We start from the raw sequence: 27372 nt of genomic DNA on the forward strand, positions 1-27372 counted from the left end.
GCTGTAGGTCCTACTAGCGGATCCTTCCTGAGGATCTAGGCGGCTGGTGTTGAGCCCTGATCAACACTGGGAAACGAGGCTCTGGGCTCCGTCTCAGCCTTTGGTCTCCCCGAGGCTGCCCACCTGCAGGAGGGGAAACCTCAGGGCCACCAGGCTTTCAGGACCCAAAACTGAACGAGTCACCGCATCGGTACAAGGTGCCCCGCCCCCCACTTGCGTATGAGCCACAGCCCCCTGGATTCCAGGGGCCACCCACAGGGCCAGGCCGGGACTTCGCCAGGTTTGAATGAATGGATGAAGGCGGGGCTGGGGGGGGGGCAGGCGAAGGGCCCGGGGCTCTCACATCTGTCTGTCTGTCCCTGTGGCTCTCAGCCCTGGGTGTGTGGGCGGGGAAGGGCTCCCCAACCTCAGGCCACGGCGTCCACACCTCTCCACCGTGCCTACCTGCCCAGCTCAGGCAACCTGAGTCAATAATTGTCCTGGCACCCATGGGCTGAAACTGGGCTGTCTGCACGGGTTTCTGTGCCACGGAGGAGCAGAGATGCCGGTTCAGGGAGGGCGAGCAATCAGCCAACGCCACCCAGCAAGACCCGAGCAGAGCCTCGCACAGTGGCGCACGGGGATCCCAGGGGCTAGGGAGGCCGAGGCAGAAGGACTGCCAGTTCGAGGCCAGCCTCAGCACCTAAGTGAGAACCTGGCTCAAAATAAAACAAAAAGGGTCAGCAGAGCAGAGCCAGGCAGGGGTCCTGGCTGCTGGGGAGGCCAAGGCAGGAGGCTCACTTGAGCCCAGGAGTCTCCCTGTTTCCGACCCAGACCCCCAGTCAATTCTCCCGACACAGCAGCCAGAGGTTCTGGTTAGAACCTGCGTCCTTCCCGCAAACTCTCCTGAGTCTCCATGTCACTCAAACAGAAGCAAAGGCTTCACTGCCTCCCCGCTGGCTGCCCTGTCGCCAGCTCAGGGCTGCAGCCACACCTCGGCATTCATCCCACACTTCAAGCACAGGCCGGCCACAGGGCCTTTGCACTCGTTGTCCCCTTTTCCTTCCGTTCACCCCGCTAGTTTTAAGCCTTTGCTCGGCTGTTGCCCCCGTCCACGAGGCTCCCTGACCACCCTGACTGCAGTCGCACCCACGCGTGGCTTTCGGAGGAGACCCAGATCCAGACTTTTTCTTTGGATCTTGAAGTATTTGCATCTGCACTGTAGCGAGAGCTGTTGGGAGGGGATCCAAGCCTACACACAAAATTCGAAATTCCCCTGGGTCACGTGCACCTTTGTGTGCATAGCCGGGAGGTCATTTTATGCAATGGACTTGGACTCGTCCTGAGAGGTGGGGGGGGGGTGGGGGTGGAATTTTCCACTGTGGCTTTGTACAGATGCTCAGGGAGCTTTGGCCCTTGGAGCATTTATTTTCTGAACAGAGACAGCGACCCGGTGCCTAGGCAGCCCCCTGCCCACTTCCCTGCCCGCGACCGCACCAGCCCAGGGCTTGTTAAGCACCCGTTTTCCTCGGGTCGCCTTCTCGGCCCACAGAGCCCGGCCCCGAGGAGGCTGTTGAAGGACTCAGAGATGCTGCCCGCGCCTGCGCCCACCGCCTGCGCCCACCGCCTGCGAGACCGAAACGCCTCTGTTCTCTCAGCCTCTCTGTTGGTGGCTAACGTCACACAGCAGCAGAGAGCAGACCAGGATTGGAGCCCCAGCGTGTGTCCCCAAATGCACACCCTAAACAGCTTCGTGCCAGGGGTGTCTGCCTGGGCCTCTTCCCGGGCCCCTCCTGGGCGCTCCTCCGGCAAGGGGCAGGGGCTGGTTAGGGGCAGCAGCCCGTCTGTCCTCAGTCCCCATGGCCAGCAGTCGCAGCCTGGCGTCACCTGCGCGGTTCCCTCTGTTCCGCACTTTACATCACACGTATTTATAGACGCAGTCCAATATCCCAGTAGGAGCAAGGCTTTCAAAGCAGTTCCTGCCTCCTGGGGGCTGACCCAAGACCACAGGAAACCTGTTCCCACTCTCACCTGCTCGCACGCTCCTGGCCACCAGGACGCGGGGGAGCCCCGAGTGGGACCATGGACACCCAGAGGCACCGCCGTCCCTGCAGCACCCCCCAACGGCGGAGGGGAGACCACAGGCGCCCCCTGGGGAAGGACCCGGGGCCCAGAGGCCAGAAGGGCGCCCTTCCTCTCCTTGACTGTGGCCCCACAGGCCCCGCGCCCTGGTCCCCAGACCCCGGTGGGTTCCATTGCCTGGTGACAGGGACTTGGCTGAGGCATCGCGTCAGGGATCTTGGGATGCGGAGGCGACCCTGGGCTATGGGGTGGGGTGCTAATGGTCCTCACCGGGAGAGCAGATGGGAGTCCAAGGCCAGAGGTGGCGGCTGGCCCTGTGGAGGGCGGGAGCGGCCTCCAGCCGAGGCCAGGAACAGCTGGCCTCTGGAGGCTGGGATCCTCCCTGGAGCCTCGCAGGGACAGCCCTGGTGGTCCGTGGATTCTGGCCCCGGGAAACGCTCCTGGACTTGACCTCCAGACCTGTGAGAAGGCCCTGGGACGTGGTCAGCCACTTGGTTTTGGGGAAATTCTCACAACAGCATCAGGAAACAAATAAACCAGGGAACTCAGAGACACAACCGCGAGTGCGGGCAGGGACCGTCCTCGTCAAAGGGCAGCTGGGGGGCACTGCCTGGGGCAACCGAGCCGTTCTGGCCCCTGGCTCTGGTCAAGTCCGTACTTGAATTAAAACAATAAAAACAAGACACTTTCCCCCCAAATTCCATTTTTTTTCAAATTAATTATTGTAATTTTTTGTACTAGGGATCGAACCCAGAAGGCATAACCACTGAGCCGCATGCCCAGACCTTTTTTTTATATCTTTTATTTAGAGACAGGGTCTCACTGAGTGGCTTAGGGCCTTGCTAAATTGCTGAGGCTGGCTCTGAACTTGAGATCCTCCTCCTCAGCCCTCTGAGCCACTGTCCCCAGCCCAAAGGTTGACTTCATTGTGTGATCATCATGATTTTTTAATTACCATCTGTGAGACTGGGGATGGAGCCCAGGGGTACTCTATCACTGACCTACAGCCCCAGTCTTCATTTTTTATTTTGAGACAGGACCTTGGGAAGTTGCCAAGGCTGGTCTCAAACTGTTGATCCTCCTGCCTTAACCTCCGGAGTCACTGGGACGACAGGCATGCGCCGCCGCTGCCACCACGCCTGGCCTGTGTAATTACATGCTTCAGAGCCTCGTTCGCATAGATACTTAACACTCATTATTACCATGAAACGTCTGGCAGGCCCAGGGATGTACTGACAGCCACCCCCCACCTGCATGACAGCCCCACCAGCCATGTGGCAATCTCACGCCCTCTCTGGTTTCATTTGGAGAAGGAGCCACAGAAGGAGGTGTCACGGGGGTGGGGAGTGACACAGGGGCCTCTGTTCCAGCGACCTCCCAGTCTAGTGCCCCAAGAGAGCTTCAGAGGCCTTTCTGTCTGCAAGGGAGCCAAATCCATTTGCTCATCTCACAAATATGTCCCAGGCAGTCGCGGTGTGGACACAGTGGCACTAGGCAAGGGCCAGAACAATAGATGAAAGCCCCTGCCGGAGGTCACCCGTAATGATTTAGAGTGGTCCCTGGAAGGTGACAGCAGCCCTGGGCGCTGTGGAGCCTTCAGAGCCCCAGAGCTTGCAATTTCAGATACGCGGAGTCAGGGAGGCCCCTCTGAGGAGGCCAGGTTTGGGTGAAGACCTGAAGCGGGTACCGGGGGCACCTCTGGGATGTGGGGGCCTGTGTGAGGCTGGGGCTGGGACCAAGATCCTGAGGGCGGCCCCGGGGCTCTTGGGCTGTTCTGCTGACTCACGCCCGTGGCCAGCTCGCCTGTCCCCGGGGAGGCTGCCAGGGCTCCCAGCCCAAGCGGCATCCAGACACCAGCTGCCAGAATAGACCGTGCAGCCTCCTGACGCCCTGCCGCTGTCCTGCTGTTCTCCTGGCCAGGGGTGCCCTTCCACCTCCCCATGGGCTGGCCAGTGTCCCCAGCTCCACCTCAACAGGATAACTCATGCTTTGGGAAAAAAACCCTCTCAGCTGAGCGAGCTGGGCATAACCTCTTTGGGTCACTGAGCAGCATGGAAATAAGGCATCCCTCTTCAGGGTGGGGTCCTCTCGGGCCACCTGGGAGAAAGCAGGGATCCCCAGCCCAGGTCGGTGCTTTCCCATCTCAGCATCTCCTCCGCTGACAATGGTTTTAATACTTAGTGGCTATTTTCTTTGTGTGTTAGTTCTTTGGAGGGGGCGGACGGAACCCAGAGTCTCACACATACCAGGCAAGTGTTCTGTCGGGAGCTACATCCCCAGCTCTTTTCAATTTGAGGCAAGTTGCTCAGGCTGGCCTGGAACTTGCAATCCTCCTGCCTCAGCCTCTCAAGCCGCTGGGTCGACAGGCGTGCACCTCGGCGCCCGGCATCAATGACCTTGTTTAAGTCTAAGTTCACTAGTAGGCGCTGGGAGGGAGCAGAGAATCCCGTCTACTGTGCTCCACCTGGAAGGACCAGCCTGTGAAGGGCAGGTCTTGCTGCAGAATAACCAGCAAAAGATGACCTCCCAGGAATGCATGGGAGACACAGATGCCCTTGAGGAAGCGCTCAGAGAAACAGATACCAAGAGGATGATTGCAACATTGTTTCAAGAGGAACCAAAAGCAATAAGGCAGTGGGTAGAGAAACCAAGGTCCCTGAAAACGTTGACATCCAGCCATTCACAAGGAGATGCCGCATCTCGACATAATCATCAAAACTGGCGGACTTTAGACCTTTGCAGTTTATTGTATGTAAATGATTTCTGTAACAGAAATTCATAAACAGCTGAATGTAAACCCAGCTGCTTAGGAGGCTGAGGCAGGAGGATCACAAGCTGGAGGGCAGCCTCAGCAACTTAGCAAGACCTTGTCTCAAAATTTAAAAAAAAATAAAATAAAAAGGGCTGGGCATGTGGCTCAGTGGGGGAGTGCTTGCCCAGCATGCACAAGGCCCTGGGTTCCATCCCCAGCACCACAGAATAAAATAAAGAAAAGGTTATGAGGTGGCATTTATTTGGCAAGATACACACACAGAGATCTTTTCTGACCTGAAGCTTTAAAAGCGCTGCGGGGGTAGATCTAGGTTTCCCCTAGAACCTCCGTTTCCTCTCCCTGCCTTACTGCACATCTTGAATGATTCATCCTGCCCACAATGGCTGGAGTCTGCAGGCGGTCACCCTCCCAATCCTTGCCTGGTGGGACCAGAGGTGACTTGAAGTTGGCGGAGCTTGGGCTCCTGACCCCCAAGACCAGGAGAGCCCGTGTGGGGCTGGGATGCCGAGGAACCTGTGGCTTCTCCCGTCTTAGCATGGACACCTGCGCATTCGTCCTTGTGTTTAGGAAATGTAATCAGGAAACGCATTCTTGCCCATATCTGTTGGCCAGCTAGGATTGTGAATGTTACCCATACTTGTGACCATGGGGGATACTCAGCCTCCCTGAAGGCTGGGGGAGCAGCTCAGTGGTGGAGCACAGAGTTAGCGTGTGTGTGTGTGTGGGGGGGGGGCCAGGGTCCAGCTGCAGCGCGCGCGCATGCGCACACACACACAATGGTCATGGCCCGCTAGCCAGGCAGGACCCCGAGCGGGATTGTAACCTGTGCATGATTGCACACATTCACACTTTCTGGCTCTGATTTCTTCCTCCTCCCCCTCCCCCTCACCACATTAATATGAAACCTACTCTGCAACTTGCTGATTCTTCAGTGAATCTATGATGACAATGTTTCAGATTCATCTGTAGCCGTCTCATTCTTTTTCCTACTTTAACCCTCCTCTCTCTCTCCCTCCCTCCCTCCCTCTCTCTCTCTCTTTTAAGGCCCAGGCTGGCCTTGAGCTCCTGGCCTCCAGTGAGGGCTCCTCCTGCTTCAGGACCACAGGTGGGGGCCACCACATCCGGCTACAGCTCATTCTCTGAAACCAGGACTGCCAGACGCCCCACTTCTCTTCTTTAAAAATCAGTTGCCTTTGGAGAACTCGCATGGCCGTGGACTTCAGAAAGGCCGCGCCTTCTGTGATCCAGCCCCTACCAGGGTGCTCAGCCAGCGCCCCCAACCCCCCCAGAGTCTGCTGTCCTGAGATTTTCTGTCCGGGGCCGGGTTTGCCTGGCCTGGACCCTCTAGACTGTCATCCCATGGTGCACCCTCTGGCATGTGGGTTTTTCCGCTGACATTTTCCACGTCTGTGAATACAGTCACCTTTGACATCGTGGGGGTCAGTTTCAGGACAACCGTGTGGCGTCCAAATCTGTGGGTGTCTGTTATAGAATACATTATAGGGTTGGCATGTCGTGGACTCCCCTTACTTTAAGCCATCTCTAGATGACTCATGATACTTAAAACACCGTCATACAATGCAAATAGCTGTTATATTGTATTATTTAATGACAAGGGAAAAAATCCATACTTTTTTTTTTTTTGGTACCAGTGCACCCAGGGGTGCTTAACCACTGAGCCACATCCCCAGCCCTTTGTTATGTTTTATTTAGAGACAGGGTCTCACTGAGTTGCTGAGGGCCTCCCTCAGTTGCTGAGGCTGGCTTTGAACTCCTGATCCTCCTGCCTCCGCCTCCTGAGCCACTGGGATTACAGGCATGTGCCACTGCACCTGGCTTAAAAACTTTTCTAAGGTCTCGTGGCTTAAATCTGTGATTGTGGTACCCGTGGATATGGAGGGGTGACCAAGTAAAATTCCACTATGAGAACTGATGCCAGAGTGCCCTCCGTGTCCCCGTGCATGGCTGGGCTGTTGACTCCTAAAGCTGGTCAACCATCCTTGTCTGTGTGAATCTACCTTCTCATTTCTCCTGGGCAAATAACTAGGAGCAGAATTTCTGGTGGTATCAAACGGTTCAGATTATGGCAACCATAGAATAAGTCCCTCCCCATACTGGAGATCGATCGAACCCAGGAGTGCCCTACTACTGAGCTAAGCCTCCCGATCCCTTTTTATATATTTCAGACAGGGTCTTGCTAAGTTGTTGAGGCTGGCCTCAAACTTGTGATCCTCCTGCCTCAACCTCCTGAGTTGCTGGAATTATAGGCGTGGGTCACCCCGCGGGGCACAGAAAGTGAGATCCCGTATTCTTTTTTGTGTCAGCAAATTCTTCTCCTTTGACAAATCTATAAGAATTTTAAGATGATTTTTAAAAGCACAGTTGAGATAAATCGCCCTGATGTATTACTTTTATAATTATAATAGAAAAAAATATCTAGCTAAAGAATTCAACCTGCGTCTTCAAGTCCTCGGGGTTCTCTGGGCTGTGGCTGCTGGGCTGTGAGCTCCAGGACCCAGACTTGGGTTTAAGAAAGCAGCTTTACCTCCGGGACCGGGTCGGCTGCCCAGAGCGATGCCCCTGGTGGGATGCGGTTCTCAGGAATCCAGCGAAGGACTCACTTACAGGCCCATTTAAGAGAAAGGGACACTAGCTGGGTGGACGGCCCGGCCTGTAATCCCACCTACTTGGGAGGCAGAGGCAGGAGGATGGCAAGATTGAAGCCAGCCTCAGCCACTTAGAAAGACTCTATCTCAAAATTACACACACACACACACACACACACACACACACACTCTCACACACACACCCTCACACACACACACTCTCACACACACACTCACACACACACACACTCTCACACACACACTCTCACACACACACACTCTCACACACACACTCACACACACTCACACACACACACACACTCACACACACACATACTCACACACACACTCACACACACTCACACACACACATACTCACACACACTCACTCACACACACTCACACTCACACACACACACTCACACACACACTCACACACACACACTCACACACACACACACTCACACACACTCACACTCTCACACACACACTCACACACACTCACACACACAGGGCTGGGGTGTAGCTCAAGGGTAGAGCACCCGTGGGTTCAAAACAAAACAAACAGAGAGCGAGGGAGGGAGGAGAGAGAAGGCCGGGAACATGGAGGCTCTGAGGCAGGGCGTCTCACCCACATGCACCCGAAGGAAGCCACACTTGGCTTCCAATTCCCAGGCTCTGTCCCTTGAAGCCTGGCGGTGTCCGTGTGGCTGTCAGGCCTCCTGCCCCGCCCAGCGGCCTCAGCCCAGGCCGTTCTGTTCTGGCGGAGGGCTCTGCCAGTCCCTGGAGCGCCATGCTCCACCACACCAGCCGCGGCCTAGCCTGAGGCTCTGCCTCCCGTCCTTCGTCCTTCCTTCTCTGTGCACTCTCGCTCGGTCTCTCTCCCTGCCACCTTGCGTCTATTAGGCGCCTACTGTGTGCCTCTCCTGCCCTTGGGGCGCACACAGCCTGCATCTGAGCCTCCGGGAGGACAGGGCTGCGGGGACAGCCGCCTGTGACTTGGTGAGCTGCTAACCTGAGTTCATTGCTACTGTTTCTCCGTGACACTGGGTTCAGACGCTGGGAGACCTTGGGCCCCGGCCGCTTTTCCAGCCATGAGTGGCCAAGGTCTCGCAGCACAGCAGGGAGAGGATTTGAAATACCTTACTAATACTTTTTAAAAATCAATCACAAGTTGAAATCGGTCCACTTTGGATCTACTGGGTGAAGACACGATTAAAATTAATTTTACCCTTTTTCTGGTTTTGGTACCAGGGATTGAACCCAGGGGTGCTTAACCACTGAGCCCCATCCCTCCAGCCCTTTTTTTTTTTTTTTTTGCATTTTGTTTAGAGACAGGGTCTCACTGAGTTGCTTAGGGCCTTGCTAAGTGGCTGAGGCTGGCCTTGAACTTGCCATCCTCCTGCCTCAGCCTCCCGACTTGCTGGGATCCCAGGTGTGAGCCTCCATGCCAGGCGACTTCACCCCTTTCTTTGACTCTCTTCTTAATGTGGTGACCAGGAAGTGTTTCCCCACGGGCCTTGCTCGGGGGAGTGTAGGGAGGATGCACAGTCTCATCAGCCCCGTGGGGAGCGACAAGTCTCCGGTGGAAAAACAGGGGCACCTCTCCCTGCAGTCTGCATCCCCAGCGGGTCCCTTCCTCTAGCAGGGCTGACCAAGGGTCCTGGGACCGATGGCATGAGCTCACCCCCCTCTGTCCTGGGAGCAGGGCCTGGCCCAGGAGAAGCCCTGGGGAAGGCTGTGGTTACTCTCAGTCTTCACCCTGTCCCCGGCCTCCGCAGCACCTGAGCTCCGGGCTCAGGAGGAGCCGTGGGGACTTGGAGAAGGAGAAGGGAGGAACCACGCCTGCCCCGCCCGCAGGCACAGGGCTGCTCAGTGGACATCAGTGGACAGCCACACAGGGGCACGGGAGGGTGACTGCCCTCCCTGATGTCACCGCTCCACCGGTGACCCTGCCTACCTCGCAGATCCCAGCCACAGGGACGGGACAGGAGCTCAGGGGGCACCTCTCGGGGGTCTTGCGGCTGGTCCTGGCGGGTCCCCACTTTCCCTGACCCGTGTGAGAGCTGTCCACGGCTCCCCTGGGGCCTGTGGCCCAGACCTCACTGCCAAGCCAGGGTCTCCCTTCTCACCCCATGTTAATGCCCTCGACGGCCCGGGACTCCCACTGTCCGTCCCCCGCGGCATCCCAGGAGGACAAACTGAGCCTCTCCCTTCTTTCCATCAGGTCCCGACAGTCCCCCCTCTGACCTGGGCACCTGTTGGTGTCTCCACGGGACCACGAGGCACAGCTGCCCCCTCCACAGAGAGCAGGCGGGACCCAGGAGACCACGAGTGTCTGGCTCTCCGGCCCTGACCCTGTCCAGAAGGGACGTGGGTACGAGAAAATGTCGCAACCCGTGCAGTCCTCGCGGAACCTCCTGTCAGGACAGGGGCGGGGGCTGCTTCTTGGATCTTTCTCATACCCAAATCCCTATCCGGGGTGTGAGAAAGTCAGGTTTCCCTGGTTCCAATCTTGGCCACGCCCTGCTGTGTGACCTCGCAAGACCCAAACCTCTCTGGGCTCAACTCTTAAACGGGATGACAATACTTAATCGTTCACCCGGGTGAATCTCCGCCAGGCAAGTCACTGGAAGGATTAAAGGAGACAATACGGGTGCACGGCAAGCAGGTCAAGGTGCTGGAGGGATCCGTGAACTCGGGGTTCAGCCCTCCCTCCCTCCTGCCTACCGCCTGCATCTTTTTCTTCTTAAAACTTAAATTTTGCACTTACGGCCCTCGACAGTCCCTCGAATACGCACAAGGTGCACCGAACACGGCGAGTCTTGAGCATAACAAACCTGTGACCCCAAACACTCCAAGCCAAGTGTCTTGCTGTGTATGCTGCAGCCCAGATTCAATCTTGGGGGGTTTTGTAATCTGAAAACAATGTAGAGTCTGGCTTTTCTTGCTGAAAAATGGAATCTGTGTGTAGACAGAGGGCTTTTTTTTTTTTTTTTCCTTCACTTCAATTAAGAGACACCTGTGTCTCTGCTGGACCCTGGTCCCGGGCCTCTTCTCCAGGGCTCAAGGCTGCCCCCCTCTCTCTCCCTCTCTCTCCTTCCCTCTCTCTCTGCGGCACGCCCTCCCCCCTCCTGTCACCCTGACTCGCCCCACGTGGCGCGGCCTCCCCTCCCCTCCATTCATTCGTTTCTGGAGAGCGTCCTCATGGACTCCCCACCTTCCCTCCCTGTCCACCGACAGGCCATTCAGGGACGCAGCGGCACGACCAGGGACTGTCCTGGGCACGCCCTCTCCCCTTCCTGGCCAAGAATCCCGAACTACCAGGGCCGCATCTTTAGACCAGAGAAGCAGCTTGGCGAATGGAAGAGGGGGCAGAGGTCACCAAGGACAAGGGAGGCTGTCCGCACAGAGGCCCAGAGTGGGTGACCACGGCCCGCTCGAGGGGCACAGGGCCAGAGAGGGCGTCGACGCCAGGGAGTTGCCACGGGTATCCTGGGCACTGATGGCTGCTGCTGCCACCGGCTGCTGGGGAGCCATGGAAGGACCTAGAGCAGGGACGCGGGGGACATCCGCGGGTCTAGAGAAGATCCTCTCTGGGAATCTCGGGAGGCGCTGGGATGCAAAGAATGAGGCGGGGCCAGGGAGGCGCGGTCCCAGGGCTGAGGGGTGACAGCAGAGACGGGCTGGGTGGGGGTGAGGCCGGCACACCAGGACCTGCCAGGGGCTGGGAGGATGGGAGAGGCAGCTCTGGGGCCAGTGGAGGCGGGGAGGCTGGGGTGAGGCTCCAGGAGATGACAAGGGCTGATGAGAGGGAGAGCCTGGGACGGGGTGGGACTCGGGTACTGACTGGCAATGGTGGGGAGCACAGAGAAGAGGGGGGCAGTGGCAATGCTGGGGTCCTGCCCCAGGAACGGAGGGAGCATCGGGAGGAGCAGCTGTTCTTGGAGAGCTGCTCAGTTCCGCTGGGACAGTGTCCATTGGGAAATGGCCCCAGAAGGGTGATGCGAGGCTCAGGAGGGGCACCCTTCCAGTTCTGGGGGGTCCCAGAAGTTCATGGAAGTGGGGGAAGGGCACCACACAGGGGACCCTGGACACCCAGTTTGGGAGCAGATGCATTTATCCCCATGACTCAGATGAAGAAACTGAGGTTCAGAGAGGCCAAGGACTGAATCGAGAAGGCCAATCCGAGGACTTAGTGGCTGACTGGCTGCTGGGCAGTAGCAGAGATGAGGCTCCCAGGTGCTTGGGTGGGGGTCGGTCCTTCCCAGAGCTAGGGACCCTGGAGGCAAGCTGGTTTACCTCCCAGGGAAGACCTGGTCAAAAGCAAGCTGAGAGTGCTGGAGTCTTCTCAAGGAGAAGAAGGCCCAGAGACACTAGGAAGTTTGCCTAGGCCACACAGCCACCAAGGTTCAACTGAATGGTGACTGGAGTCCTGAGCTCCAGGGAGCCTCCCCACACCCTGGTTCCTGGTAGAAACAGGAGAAGGGAAAGCTGGATGGAGTGAGGCAACTAGGGTGGGGACAGGGCTGGGCTGTCCCCTTCTTCACAGCCCAGGGTGGCTGGAGTGGCCCAAGAGGCCAGGAAAGTTTTGCCTGGCCACAGTGGAAGATCTCAGGTTGGAAGTCATCTCAGCCACTGGCTGTGTGACTTTAGACAGGCTGCCTAACCACTCTGAGCTTCCCTTTGCTCATCTGAAAAGTGGAGCCAATAGGCAAGGTGTGGAGAGGGGGCTGGGAGAGGGAGAAACCTCTGGGTCCCACAGGCTGAGTTCAGATTGGCTTCTGGCCGGGTGACTTGGTCATGCCACTTCCCCTGTCACTATCAGAGCGTCTGACTCATCCCCAGGAACAGAGGAGTCCCCAGCTCTTGGAGAGCCACGAGGGCTCTGCCCTGTCCTCCTCCACCAGGGCACAGTCAGGGACTCAGCCCCCACCCTCCAGACTCTGAAGCCACGTTCCGGGGGTCTCCCCTCCAGCCGAACCAGCGGCACCTTCCAAGTCCCCACGGAGAAAAACATCCCCATCACCTGGAGCCTTTCTTGGGGTGTCCTGGGACGCATGGGGCCCCCCAGAGCCCCAGCACCTGCTGCGGAGAAGTCCTCCATCAGGGACACGGCGCCCCAGGACCCCTTTGACAGACAGAACCACTGAGGCGCCCGGCGCAGCCTGGCGCGGGGCCACCCGCCGGTGACTCAGCAAGGCCCGGGCCCCTCGCGGCCCTGGGGAGGGGCTGCGCCCTGGGGACGGGGACGCCCGAGCGAGTCCCGCTGCGCCTGAGCTTGCCGAGGCCGGCGGCCGCCCCAGGCGGTCCCGCGGGCAGGCCGGCCCCTGCAGGGGGTCCCGCGGCCTCACCTGGAGTCCGAGTCGTCGGCGTTGGACCACAGGCTCAGGATCCCGTCCTGGTCCATGGCGGTGGCCGAGGGCGGGGAGGGGAGGACGCGCGAGCCGTGGCGGCGCAGGTGTGCGCGGTGGCAGCGTCTGCCGCTGCCCGCCGCAGCCCGCCAGGTGCCTACCTCGCCCGGCCCACGGGGAGGGGCGCAGCCGGTTCTCCCAGCTGCTACCCACGCCTCCTCCGACAGCGGGAGAGGCCGGAGCCTCCCTTCCCCAGGGCGGGGAGGAGCGGCCACGGCACGTCCTGGGCCCGCGCCCAGAGAGCGGCGGGATGGAGACGGGGGTCAGCGCCGAGGCCACACCCCGGCCTTCCGGGCTGGCGGCTCTGGGCCTGTGACACCCACTTGGAAACTCGGTTCGGCCATGGGGAACAGGGAAGGGCCCCGTCCTGCAGGGAGCGCGGCTGCCTCCTTCAGGAGCCCTCTGCGGAGCACCCTGGTCCCCTGGTCACCTGCCTGGAGACACCGGGAGTGACCAGGGACCAGGTCAGCAGCACCGGCTGCTGTGGGGACTGCTCCAGGCCCAGGGTGTGGGAGGTGGGCGGCAGAAACTTCCAGAGACCAGGGGAAGGGAGACTTTCAGAGAGAACCAGAGACAGTGAGACCAAGAGGGGCCAGAGATCCCCTGAGAGGTGAGGGACAGAGCCATCGGGCACAGAGACACACAAAGAGGCAGAAATAGAGACACAGAAAGACCCCAAACAGGCAGAGTCACCCAGAAGGTCAGAGACAGGGAGCGACCCAGAGATGTCACAAGGGCCAGCGGCCACGGCTGGCGAGGGACTTTGGACTGAACTCCAGCTGCAGCACTTCCCAGCCTTGGAGCCCGCAGCCCAGTCCTCTGGCCTCTGCGCCTTGGTTTTCCAAGTGGAATATTTCTTGGGTGGTGGCAGGAGCCTCTGGCACCCAGGGCACAGCCAACCCAGGGCCCGTGGCTCTGTCTCCTGCCCCCTGGCCATCCCCGCGTTTGACCTCGGGCCCATCAAGTCTTGGAGTCTGGCCGCCAGGCCTGTCCCCACCAGAGGTGATTCTTGATTCAGCCAGAGGCGTAGGCCCGGCTGGTTCAGAACACTCCCGAGCAGGTCAGAAAGGACATGGACGCCCCGTGGCCCTCTCCCACCCGAGGCGCGGACTTCCCAGAACGTGCTGCTGGAACCTTCCAGGAATCCCTCCTCTGGTTTTTTTTTTTTTTCCTCCTGGAATTAGACATTGGACCCGGGATGCTCCATCACGGAGCCACACTCCAGTCCTTTTCATTTTCATTTTGAGACACGGTCTCACTAACTTCCAGCCTTGCACTCCTGATGACTCCTGCCTCAGCCTCCTGAGGAGCCAGAATCACGGGGGTGCCCCACTTTTCTGGAGTTCTCCTTTTTTCTGACGTGGGTTGGAGAAATCTCGGTCAGATGACTAAACACGAGGACAGCCCCGTTGGAAACTGCATTTACTGACCCTTGCTTGTTGCATAGGTGAGGGGGATGGGAGATGTCAGATCTGTAAAGATGCAGAAAAGGAACTCAGAGGGGTAGTGGGACCTGCCCAAGGTCGCACAGCACTGACCACGTTCACACCCAGGGGTAGGCAGAAGACACATGTCCTGGGGCGTCCCGTCCCCTCAGTTGTTCTGCCCAAAGACCCATCTCTGAAGTTTTGGACGGTGGGGAGTGCCCTGACCTGCATCAGCTGTGACTGAGTTCACCTCCTGGTCCTGTGCTGTCACCCCAGTGTGAAGGGAGGACGCCCCCTGTGGGCTGAGAGGCCCTGTTGGTGTCGGGGAGGAGGCTGAGCAGAGCCCAGGCCACCCTCCTGTTTTACCTTCAGTGACCCGTCCCCAAGTCTCCCACAGTGCTTCAGGCACCGGAGCAGGAGGACAACTGTGCCTTGTCACCTGAGAGCCTCAGGGGAGGATTTGGGGGATGGAGAGGGAAACTTGGGGGTAGGGGGCAGCTCTGGGAGACGGGAAGGTCCAGGAGGACCCAGTGCAAATTTAAGGGGGGGGCTAAGGAGCCGGTGACAAGGAAGTGGCTGAACACGGAGGCCCAGAGACCCCAGAACAGTCCCACCTCGGGGCCTTTGCATTTGCTGTCCCCCTAAGACATCTAAGCGCTTCACGGCCTCCTCCGTCTGCCTGGCCCGTGTCACCTCGCAGAAGCTGTGCCACCAACCTCTGCATCCTTCCCGGTCACCCTCTGACTTCCTACATGTTCTGCTTACAGCTGACCACAGGAGGACAGGGCTCGTCCAGCGTCCAGCCCTAGTATCCCAGGGAAGCGCCTGGCATGCAGGAGGTGCTCACTAAATGCTTGTTGATGGGGTGATTGAGTCGTCACAGGGAGACAGGGAGAGGTGACGGGAGAGGAGTCTGAGCACGTGCAGAAAACGGGGAGGGGGCCCCGGGAGATGCATAGCCCATGGGGACGGGTGGGGGCCACGGGATGGAGACCCAGGCACCAGAGCCACACCTCAGCCAGTTAGGGGAGGGGGAGGGGCATTCACGGAGACCACTGGCCCCAAGGAAATGGATCCGGGGTTCCCCAACATCAGGGAGAAAAGAGGGCGAGGGTGGAAAGGAAGCGAGGTCCTCCTCCCAGCTGTCCACCTGCCAGGCTGGAGTGTGGCTGGTTCCTCAAATTCATTCAGGCCTTTAATCCCCAAGGTCTTACTTGCTGGCACTGGGAGGGCGGGAGCCTAGGCCAACCCTGATGTTCAGAGGCGGGGCCTCTGGGGAGCGATTAGGTTAGATGAGGTCATCAAGGCGGAGCCCCCACAGAGTGAATCCTGGTGGCTTTGTAAGCAGCGCGAGGGAGACACACATTGATAGAGACGGTGTCGTGCACTCCACCACGAGCTCCAGGGAGCCTCCCCAGAACCTGCAAAATGCTGTTTGGTCCTTGAACCTCGGAAACCATGAGCCACATCTTTTTCTTTATACAACAGCCTGCCTCAGGTATTTTGTTATAGTAATAAAAACTGACAATACATCTGCTCTCTATTCATCCATCATCCCTCCAACCACTCATCCTCCTGTCCACCCCTCCATCCATCCATCCATCCATCCATCCCTCCAACCTGGAGATGCCGCTGATGGATCAATTGGAAAACAAGATACGAAGGAAACATGGCTTTGAGCTGAGCTGGCCGATGCGGCGGCTAGTTAGCACTAGAAATGTGGCTTATGTGGCCAAGGAAGTGGACATTTTCGATTATCTTTCCTGTTAAGTAATTTACATGTGACTTTAAGAGCAGAAACGATGTAAAACGCTTCCCCCTTGACAGCACCAGGAATTTGGTACATTCAGCTCAACTGCTGGAAACTGAGCACTGAGATGGAGACAAGATGCCTGTGAAGCGTCGCAGAGTGTTCTTGATCTGATTCCATGTTGGAATGATGGACAGATCAGATTAAGTGAAATCTATTCCTAAAATGAACTTCACCCTTTCTCTTTTTGGGGGGAGTGGGAAGTACTGGAGACTGAACCCAAGGGCACTTTACCTCTGAGCGACATCCCCAGCCCTTTTTTTATTTTTTTATTCTTGGAGTCAGGCTCTCGCTGAGTTGCTTAGGGCCTTGCTAAATTGCTGAGGCTGGCCTTGAACTTGCCATCCTCCTGCCTCAGCCTCCGAGACACTGGGATTGGCCAGCATGTGCAATTTCTGTCCTGACTGCCGGGGGCGGGCCTCTCCAGGAGGTGAGGAAGGGCTTCCCTGGGGAGCGGGTGCCCCAGGAGGGGAAACCAAGGACAAGAGGACACCATGTCCAGCCGGTGCACCTGAGTGGAAATGGTGTCTGCGTGGAGGCCTCGCTGGGCAAAGGCCAGAGAGGCCGGAGAGAGTCGGAGGTTTCCTTCCAGCCAGAGAGGGGCCTCTGGGCAGGTGAGACTCTTGCTTCCCGGGTCACATCAGCCATTTCGGGTTGCTAGCGGGTGGGGGCATCCAAGGATACTCACTGGGTCCCTGGGGACTCACAGGTAGCAAGAAGCAACCAGGTGGGGATGGGCTGGGCCGGTAAGGACAAGCCCTCCTCCCCACTCAGCCTCCAGGGAGTCCAGGGTGTCTTGTGATCTGCCGTGACCAAGCCCCAGCCCCTTCCCTGCCAGACCTCAGGGACTGGTTTTGAAAGGGGGGCACTAGGGTAGGCAGCAGGGGTGGGCGCCCTGCCTGGCCTCTCCTGGGGATCCCTCTGCGCCCCGCACCAGCCCTGGGATGTGCCATTTTGCAGTTGGAGCTCAGACGTGGGCAAAGGGAGGTCACTGGGTCATGAGTTCATGTTTCCACAGAATGAGGCCATTGTCACCTCCAGAGCCCAACCTTTCCATTAAAAGCTAGTAATTGTCACAAATACCAGCAGCTTCGGCTGCTTCCAGGCTGGGCTCCCCAGAGGGGACTGGGGGCCGGCGCAGTGGAGTCTGGAAGGAGCCAGAACAAGCCACCAGAGTGGGGTGGGGACAGGGACGGCACAGGGGTGGTCTCAGAGTGGAGGGTCCGGGCCCTGAACCCCTGTGACCAGAGAGACGAAAACAGGACACTTCGATCCTGGGTCCAGGAAAGGGGTCGGGGAGGGGGGTTGGGGTGACAGCGGGCCCAGGTCCCCAGTCCTCCCAGGGCCACTTTGAGCAGGAAATGAAGTCCTGGGTCTGGGCGGGGTGGGCCCCCCGCGGGCTCCTCCCCAGCTCCCCTCTAATCAGTGGGTCCATCGCGGGGTGGCAGAAACCTCGGGCTCCCCGCCCCGGTTACTCCATCCCGCCGAGCCCCAGGGCCGATACCGCCGCCGCCCGCTCGCCGCCCCTGGTCCGGCGGGGACCTGGGGCGACCCACACCTGCTCCCGCGGGAGGCTGGGGACCGCGGCGGCCGGAGCACCGGGGAGAGACGTGGGGGGGGGATGCCCAGGGCCTTGGGTGACCAGCTGGGTCGTCCCCGGGCCCCGGGAGGAGGGAGCAGAGGGGTGGAGAGGGCGCGGGACCCCGAGGGCCACGGGGCTGGACCCCAGGGGAGGGAAGAGGGGCGCCCGGGCACGAGCGCGGCAGGTGCAGGCTGGGCGCTGGGCAGGGTCTGGAGGCCCCAGGTACGCACAGGTGCGCACAGGTGAGCACAGGTGCCGCTCGTACCCCGCCTCCCGGGCCTCGTGGTGCTCCCAGCGCCGTCCTCACTGTCCCTGGAGCTGTCTGCCAAATGCCAGGACCAGACCAACCCGCCGTGCCAGTTGAGCATCCCCAGCCCCCCATCCTCTCCCTTCCCACAGTGACTCCAGGGAGGCCCTGCCCCAGGGCAGCGAGGAGGTGGGTGGGAGGCGGCCCAAGTGGGAGAACAGGACACCCCACAGCTTCACGGCGGCCTCCTGGGGCTCAGCCCTGCTCCTGCCACCCACTCCCTGCCTCCAGGGGCCCACACTTCCTCCTTGGCCCTAGGTCCCCAGAAACCTGCTCCACCGAGCAGCCACCTGACCATTCCTGTTCCTTAGGATCCATTCATTCGGATCCATTCATTCTGGCAGCCTCCGCAGACCACGGGAACATGGGAGCTCGGCCCTGGACACGGCAGGCCACCGGGGAACGAGGAGGAGAAGGACAATGTCCCCCCATGCCTAGTCCTCATCTAGGAATCTGCAGACGTCATCGCCCCCGGCCAAAGGCGCTGCGCAGGAGGGACCGAGTTAGGGCCCTGGAGAAGGGGAGCCGGTCCTGATTATCCAGGTCGGGGTTCAGCGTCCTCCCAGGGGTGAAAGAGGGAGGCAGGAGGGCAGAGCCAAGGAGAGGCCGAAAGATGCTGCTACTGGCTTTGAAGAGGGAGGAAAGGCCCAGGACCAGGGCAGCCTCTGGAGGGCAGAAAGAGCCGGGAAACAGATTCTCCCCTCCTTCCAGCCCGACCCCACCTTGACTTTAGTCTAGTAATAACCACGTTGGACTCTGGCCTCCAGAACTGGAAGATGATCAATTCATGAGGTTTTTTTTTTTTTGGGGGGGGTGGTACTTGGGGTTGAATCCAGGGGCCCTTAACCACTGAGCCCTTTTTATTTTTTATTTTGAGAAAGGGTCTCACTAAGTTGCTGAGGCTGGCTTCGAACTTGTGATCCTCCTGCCTCGGCCTCCTGAGTGACCAACATGTCTGGCTTTGTGCTGTTTTAAACCTCTGAATTTTTTATAGCAGCCACAGGAAACTTAAGGCAGCAGTGAAGAGAGATAACACACCACTAGAAATCACACCAAATGCTGTGGAGTGGCGAATGGCGTGAAAATGTGGAGGGCAGGTGGGGCTAGAATATGGGCTAGGGGCTTTTTAGGCGGGCCCTCAGGGCAGGCCTCTGGGGAGGTAACAGGAGGAGGGAAGGCCGCCAGGTGGGTGGATGGATACAGGGGAAGAGTGTTACAGATATCAAGAACAGACACCCAGCACTGGGGCCGGGGGATCTAAGTTCAAAACAATAAAACAAACATTAAGGAGATCAGTGCAAAGGCCCTGTGGCAAGCGGGCACCTGGTGTGATGAAGAACCATGAAGGAGGCGCGTGAGGCCAGGGCTGAGTGCATGAGGGAGGGGCTGGGAGTCCATCCAGAGCTTCTGATTCAGTGAAGAAAAGACGCCCCCTTCCCAAATAAAAATTTCAAAAGTATCAGCCTACTGTGAGGCAGCCCTCAGCATGGCTTTCCACCAGGGAGAGAAATAGGGCAGGAAACTCAGCACAGCAGTGAAAGACGGCGGGGGTGAGGGGCCTTGGGGGAGGCGCCATCTGGTCAAGTCTGTGAAGGAGGCATGATAGAACATTCTGGAAAGAGAGGCGCCAGGCCGAGGTTCTGAGGGTGGAAAGGCACATGTGGGACCTGGCTCCCTCCTCTGTGTCCCTGATGTGGGCTCTCTGTCCCCGTGGAGGGATCCAGTGCCTCTTGCCGATGCAGAGACACGGTCACACACCCTGGGACACCCTGTCACACCACGGTACAGTCACTGTTTTATGGTGTTTGTCAAATACTCAGCACATAGTTGGTGCCTGGCCCTGTGCCCAGAGATCTGTACAGCCACTCCTCGGGTCCTGGTGATGCCCTGATTAGGTTGTCCCCGTTTTACAGAGGAAGTGGAGGCGCTGACGTCACTGGTCAGAGTCACGGCCGGTGCTGGGACCCGAGCCCACGAGTCCCGGCTCGCCAGCCCACAGCCGGAGGTGTGAACGCAGCGGCCCTCGGCGAATACCTCGCCAACGTAGTTCTGGGTCACTGGTCTGTCTGGTGCTGACCAATGTCTGCTCTTATTTAAAAAAAATGAATTATGGTTTCCCAGGCGCAGTGGCCCATGCCTGTCGTCCCCACAGCTCAGGAGGCTGAGGCAGGAGGATCGCTGGTTCAAAGCCAGCCTCAGCAACAGCGAGGCGCTAAGCGACGCAGTGAGACCCTGTCTCTAAAGAAAACACTAAAGTTGGGCTGGGGATGTGGCTCAGTGGCCAAGTGCCCCTGAGTTCAGTCCCCAGTATCTCCCCCCGAAAATAAAAATTAATTATGCTTTAAGTAAATCAATTAATTATTGGTGGCGGGATGGATCCCCGGGCCTCACGCTGTACCAGAGCCACCCCCAGCTCTGCGCAGCTTCTAAAAGCCAGCTCCAGAGGGCCTGGAGGGAGATCGGGTCCCTTCCCAGGGTACAGCCTGGCTCCCCCATGGGCTTGGGGTCTCAGAAAGCTGGGTACCCACTCCCCTGACCACCAGGACCCCGAGCTCTCAACAAATGGGGCAGAGTTCCCACTAATGGTGGGGCCCAGACCTAACGGAGCCACTGGCCCCTCCCTCCCTCCTCCCCCTGCCCCCGACCCTGGGGCCTTGGGCGTCTCTAGAGAAGGTTTTGTGGGGAGAGGAGATGGTCTGGCATCTGGGGGGCCCCCAGGGGAGACTTCTCCAGCCCCCAGAGCCAGCGCCACCCCGGTCCAGACCCACCATCCAGGTATGGGAAACCTAGGGGGAGTGTCCCACTCAGTGACTGACCAGGAAGGAGACAAGTCCAGGAAGGACAATGAGCCAGCTCCTCCAACCAGGGACAACCAGAGGACCCCACGAGTCCTAACTCCCTCCCTCCCTCCTTCCTTCCTTTTCTTTCATTGGAATTGAAACCAGGGCTGCTTAACCACGGAGCCACATCCCAGCCCTGTGTATTTATTTTATTTTATTTTATTTTATTTTGAGACAGGGAAACACCAGATTCGATCAAAGTGGCCCGTGTCGGGACCCTGGGCAGCGGGGCTGGCTGTGCGCATCGGAGAACAAACCGGGGAGCCCTGGGAAGGAGCCGAGGTCCTGCACCGAGGGCTTGTGGATCAGAGAGCCCCCAGAGTCCAGGATGAGTGACAGTCAGTCCCCGTCAGGTGCAGCCAGCCTCCTTCAGGGGGAGTGGGGGGGAGGGGTGCGTTGGACCCCAGGGGGTTAGCTGTGCTCCCAACAGCTGGTGTCAGGGCCCTGCCACCCCTCTCCCGGCCCTCCTCAGGAGGGTCAGTCCTGGAGTCAAGGGGAGCACCAACTCAGCCTGGCCTCAGTTTCCCCAGCCTCTGATCTGAGTCTCTGACACCCTAGAGTCCCTAAGAGATCATGTGGGGTGTCTGGGATCTGCGTCCTCCTCCTCAGAGCCGAGTGAAGGGACCCTGGGACAAGACCAGGTGGCCCTCCACAAACCGAGGGTTCACCTGAGGCAGACACGGGGACCCCAGTCAGACAAAGGGATTCCTCAAAGGGTTTCCCATGAACGATGTGCCAATGGCACATTTAGAAACCACGATTTTCATTTTCACGATGCCCAGCCAGCCACAGGGCCCCCTGGCTCGGGTTCAGCCCCACGTGCAAGGAACAGAGGCTCAGAACGGAGGCTGGAAACGGAGGCTGGAGGCGGAAACCCGACCCCTGGGAGAAAGGAGGGACAGGGGGTTTCCACACCTTGGAATCTCCCCAGCGACATCCTTGACCGTGAACCCAAGGCTGTTCGTTACAAACTTATTTATCAGAAGAACTTAACCCTACCTTAATGATTATAAGGTAATCATTAAACGAGGACACAGGTGTCCTGTCAGAGGGCGCTGGGAACAGAGGGAGTTCCAGGTAGATGGGGTGACAAAAGCAAGGTACGGCGCACTTCATAGAGGACCATATGGTGGTGGTGCATAAAGGCTCAAGTCTGCGGGAAACGTGGGGAAGGGCGTGAGGACGCCCAGGGATGAGGCCCCAGGAAAGACCATGGCTCTTGCGTGGAGAAATACCGCGGGTTTATTTATTTTTCACTTGTTTATTTATTTTAATTGGGGATTGAACCCAGAGGCACTTAACCACTGCGCCATGTCCCCAGCCCTTTTTAAATGTTATTTAAAGACAGGGTCGCACTGAGTTGCTTAGGGCCTTGCTAAGTTCCCGGGGCTGGCTTTGAACTTGTGGTCCTCCGCCTCAGCCTCCCGAACAGCTGGGATTAGAGGCGTGCACCACTAATAATAGCATCCCGGCACCTTTATTTCCAGGTGTGATCTTTGTAAAATCGTGTTGTTAGTGCATTGTTATTGTTCTACCAACTTCAGATACGTACAAACATTTACACTGATGTGTGTGTGTGTGTGTGTGTGAGAGAGAGAGAGAGAGAGAGAAAGACAGCAGGGAGGACATCGTGTTCTATGTTGTCATTTTACATGATTCTACACACAGAAAGGATTCAGCGCCTTGCGGCTTCAAATCTTCAAAAACATGGCTCTTAGCCTATGGAGGCTTCTGCAGGGGACTCTAATTCAGCCCCCTGTTCCCTGCTGGTGGACATCCGCTGTGCCCAGGCGCTCACTGGGATCAGCATGCTGAACCTACAGACTTCCCTGCATTTGGATTCATCCATTTCTTTCCAGAAGTGGAATCTCTGGCTGGTCAGAGGAGGTGGGCGCGCTTCTGAAGACGGTTTTCCTTCTTTGCATTTTACCAAAATAGTCACGCAATGTCAGTTGCACCGTGTCAAGAGCCGGGAAGGTACAGATCAGAGGTAGACCCAGAAAGACCCGCGGCCACTCCGTCAGGGCTGGGTGCTGTAGACCCTTCCCACACTTCCCAAGTCGTGGGTCAGTTTCTTCTGTTTTCTGGTGAGAGCAGTAACACTGGGCCCTTCCACGTCCTGCTTGTCTTCGCTTTATAGGTCGTAAAAAGATCTCCCCAGCCAGGTGAGGTGGCGCCGCCTCTGATCCCAGCTTCTCTGGAGGCTGAGGCGGGAGGATGGCAGGTTGGGAGCCAGTCTCAGCAACCTGACGAGGTGCTGTCTTCAAATAAAATACAGAAAGGGTTGGGGGTGTAGCTCATGATGGGGCAGCCCCAGGTTTAATCCCCAGACCAGAAGACAAAAGCCAACCCCCACACCGTTTCACGGTGAATGACGGCATGATGTTCACTGAGGTGGCTTCCTAGTTCACAAAGCCTGTCTTCTAGCACCTACCATCACAAGTACACGAAGCCGATTAGGTAAGTATTTAAACTATTTCCCTTTTGTGTGTGTGTGTGTGTGGTGGTGGGGGGGCATACCAGGGATTGAACCCAGGGGTGCTTAACCTCTGAGCCACATCCCCAGCTCTTTTTTATGTTTTAATTAGAGACAGGGTCTCACTGAGTTGCTTACAGCCTTGCTAAATCGCGGAGGCTGGCTCTGAACTTGAGCTCCTCCTGCCTCAGCCTCCCGGGCTGCTAGCTGGGATCACACACGTGCACCACTGTGCCCGGGTATTTCCAGTTTTTTTGTTTTTGTTCTCGGTATGAGTCCCAAGCCATTGACTAAAAAAGTTACAATATCGCCTGTTCGCAGGCCATCAGCACAGGTGGCGTTGACGCTCATGTTTTAGGAGCTTTGCTCGGTGGCCAGTGAGGGATGCACCCTCCTTTTCATTTACACCTTCACCCGTGGAGTCCACAGGTCTTTACTGAGCACCTACTACCTGGCCAGCTCTGGACTAGGTGCTGGGGAGACGCAGGGGACAGCACCCGCACCAACTCCTCCCCTGGGAAAGGAAGCCTGCGTTCTAGCGCGGGAGGGAGGAGGGGTGGGCAGTAAAGACAGTCATGAAGAGGCCCAGGAGGACTGGGGACGTGGCTCGGAGAAAGTGCACTTGCTTATCACGCTCAAGGCCTCTGGTTCCATCCCCAGCACTATGGGTGTCCAAACCAAAATAGAGGGAGGGAAAAAATGCCTTTTGCACAAGCTGGTGACCCACTGCAGTCCCACCTTGTGCCTTGTCTGTCCATGTCTTTTGCCCGTTTTATGCTGACATAGCAGGTTTGCATCTTCCATATCCTTCCCACTTAGCACATCTATGGCAAGAGCAATAATAGTGTCACTTAGGGAACCTGAAGCTCTGACAACTGCTAGGCTACACACTTCCCACTCATGCTCTCCAGGGATTCTGCCTCCTGGTGTGTTAACTTCCACTTTGTAGATGCTGAAATCGAGGGTCAGAGAGATTGAGTAACTTGCTCAAAGTCTCACCGCTTTTGTGGCACAGCCAGGATTCAAATGCAGACAGTCCAGGCCCTTGGCCACCAGGCTAGTCTGTTTCTAAAAACCCTGTGACTCTCTTTAGTTATCTTATTTGACAGTTTGATTTCCTGACAATAACATTTTGAGTTATTGGGCTGTGATGTACATACCTCTGAGAACACATTTCCGAAGTGTACAGCTTGATGAATTAATAACAGGTCAACAGACCAATTGTCCAGCTCTCAGGTTTATGTATTCTTTAAAGAAAGTGCCTTCCTGGATGCTAATCCCAGGGGCCAGGATCCACACCTTCAACTTCCCAAGGTAATCATGACCTTGACTTCTCAAATCTGGTAGTCAGATTTTAACTAGCAACTTTGAATTCCAAGGGCTAATTCATCAACTGCCTTGTGAACCGAACCATAGGGTATTAGCATGTGGACACTCTTTCTCCTCGATGCCAAAAAAACCCCCTGAAATCTGCAACATTTTTATTCATTTTAGTTTTTTTTATTCATCCTAGCACTCAGAGAACAGGAGGGTCTGGGTCTCATTTAAATTAACAGGAGGGGGCTGGGGCTGGGGCTCAGCAGTAGAGCACTGGCCTAGCAAGTGCAAGGTGCTGGGTTCCATCCTCAGCACCCCGTAAAAATAAATAAATTTATTAATTAACAGGAGATGTGCAAATATTCCAGCCCAAAGTCAGAAGGTGGCATTGGGGTGACCAGGTGAATGGATAAAGGCAGCCAGGTCGCTGGTAACAGACCGAGCCCTGGCGTCCCCCAGGGGCTGTGTGGAGCAGCCCTAGTCCCTGGGAACATTTCCCCCACAGCCCGGAAAGGTGAGCCCCAGGCAGATGGGAATGGATGGACTGCAGCAGGTGGCCTTCCCCGTGGCCCCCAAGGGCCCCTGCTGCCCCACGGTCACATCTTGGTGGAATCTCCTCCCGACTGAATCAGAGTGGGTCTATGGGACCAAAGCGGAGGCTTCCTGAGGCAGGACCCTATTAGAGCTCAGGGCGGGACCCAGGCTCTCGGGGGCACGGGCCTGGGGGCTTGCAGGCTGGGGCCAAGACGGGCCGCCCAAGCACTCGCGCTGGCTGGGCCTCTGGCTCTTCGTGTCGTCCACACGGTGCTGTTCCTCTTGTCCGATGGGTTTGCTGACATCTGGAGACCTCCGGATGCCCGCGTGAACTCTGAAAAGGACTCCGGTGTTCTCCAGCCAAGAAGAAAGGATGGCGCAGCCGCAGCGTTTCACACCGACTGAGGGGCGCGCCTTTCCCTGTACGTGTGCTTTGAACTCCTTTGGGGAACGAGTCGATGAGTGTGGAGCTCAGTCATAGCTAAGTCCTTAAAGCTAGATCCGAAGTTTCACCCTTGAACTGTGCGCAAACACCTGGCATCTGTCTGGGGGCTGGTGTAGAAGGGTTCTACACTTGAAAGCTCAGCCGTAGCCACCCAGCCCACGGTGAGGTCTGGTGTCGTGAGGTTGACCTGGGCTTCCTTTAGTCGCATGACGTGGTGAGGTACTTGTGAATTCAAAAGTTATTCAGAGGTGAGAGAAGGAAGAGTGTTCTTAGGTGGTATAGAGGCTACAACAGACCCAAGCTGTCCATAAAACAGAGTCCACAATGCCTTGCTTCGAAATATGCTTGGTTTTTTTGTGTGTGTGTTTGTTGTTTGTTTTTGCACCAGGGATGGAACCCAGGCGCTTAACCGCTGAGTGGCATCTCCAGCCCTTTTTATTTTTTATTTGGAGACAGTGCCTTGCTAAATTGCTTAGGGCCTCACTAAGTTACTAAGACCGGCTTCAAACTTATGATCCTCCTGCCTCAGGCTCCCAAGTTGCTGAGATTATGGGGTGCACTACCGCACCCGGCTTATGTTGAGTTATTTTTTTTTTAGATGTAGATGGACACAGTACCTTTATTTTATTTTTATGTGGTGCTAAGGATCGAACCCAGAGCCCTCCACATGCGAGGTGAGCACTCTACCACTGAGCCCCAACCTCAGCCTTTATGCTTAGTTTTTATGGTCTCTTCATGTCCTTTTTTTTTTTTTTTTTTTAAGAGAGAGAAAGAATTTAATATTTATTTTTCAGTACTTGGCGGATACAACATCTTTGTTGGTACGTGGTGCTGGGGATCGAACCCGGGCCGCACGCATGCCAGGCGAGCGCGCTACCACTTGAGCCACATCCCCAGCCCCCTTCATGTCCTTTGATAGGGGGAACAGTGGTCAGCAGGTCGATGGTCATAAAGGAGGTAGCATCTAGGGCCTGGGCTGGGGCTCAGAGCACTTGCCCTGCAAATGTGAGGCACTGGGTTCCATCCTCAGCACCACACAAAAATAAATAAACAAAAATAGAATTTTTTTTAAGAGGTAACATCTGATGGCGGGAAGCCCGCCTGCACACCCTCTCCCCTGGACACTAACTACCCTCTCACTCCTTTTAAGCTCTTGAACGCCCTCAAATACGAGTGTGTTTCAAGCTCCCAAATTATGCCTGTGCCCCAAACGCTTGCTCTTCTAATACTCGTAACTTACGTAAATACTTCTGCAACTCAGTGTGGTGCTGCCTCGTGCGACAGAGACCTCGCCAGGCGTGATTTTAGACACAGCAGTGGGCCAAGCCCGATTCTCACCTTTGAGGAGACTGCTTCCTCATTTGCTGATCTTTTAAAAAATTCTCATTTTTTATTAAACATAAGTCTAATTGCTCTTTAAATCCAGTCTTTTACGGATCTGGGGGTGCTCAGTGGTGGGCACTAATCAGAAAGGCCACACACACAAAGCAGCCGCTCTGGGATTTCTTCAGGTCGACCTTAAATCTTTTTGCTGTTGACACCAGAAATTAACTGGTCCTTGCCATCCGTGGATGTGTGCGAACGACATAAAGTGTTTCCCTCCCTGTGATCAATCCAGGAACATAAAATCCAGGGTCAGCCACATCCCCTGCCTTTCAAAAGAGCGCTCAGGGTCAGGGTGGGCTGGAGTTGCCCTTGGATGATTTCATTTGGCCTGGTGACCCTCAGTTATGCCTGGTGACCCTCAGTTATGCCTTCAGGGTGGTGTTGCTCTGCCTGA

The 27372-nt window shown here is 57.1% G+C and overlaps 1 protein-coding gene and 1 long non-coding RNA gene across 2 annotated transcripts in view; one reads left to right on the forward strand and one right to left on the reverse strand.

Moving 5' to 3' along the window:
* Nucleotides 1–13132, reverse strand: part of Sult2b1 (sulfotransferase family 2B member 1) — a 28723-nt gene extending 15591 nt beyond the window's left edge. The window contains exon 1 of the mRNA XM_005336631.5: nucleotides 12795–13132. Within this exon, the coding sequence (XP_005336688.2) occupies nucleotides 12795–12850 (56 nt within the window). The 5' untranslated portion in view covers nucleotides 12851–13132. The remainder of the gene's footprint in view (nucleotides 1–12794) is intronic.
* Nucleotides 8204–10413, forward strand: LOC144371044 (uncharacterized). The gene is made up of 2 exons (XR_013431205.1): nucleotides 8204–8442; nucleotides 9668–10413. It is a non-coding gene; the product is annotated as an uncharacterized LOC144371044 (long non-coding RNA).
* Nucleotides 13133–27372: the final 14240 nt, after the last annotated feature.

The sequence above is a fragment of the Ictidomys tridecemlineatus genome, chromosome 15, assembly GCF_052094955.1.
Source record: "Ictidomys tridecemlineatus isolate mIctTri1 chromosome 15, mIctTri1.hap1, whole genome shotgun sequence".
Lineage (NCBI taxonomy): Eukaryota > Metazoa > Chordata > Mammalia > Rodentia > Sciuridae > Ictidomys > Ictidomys tridecemlineatus.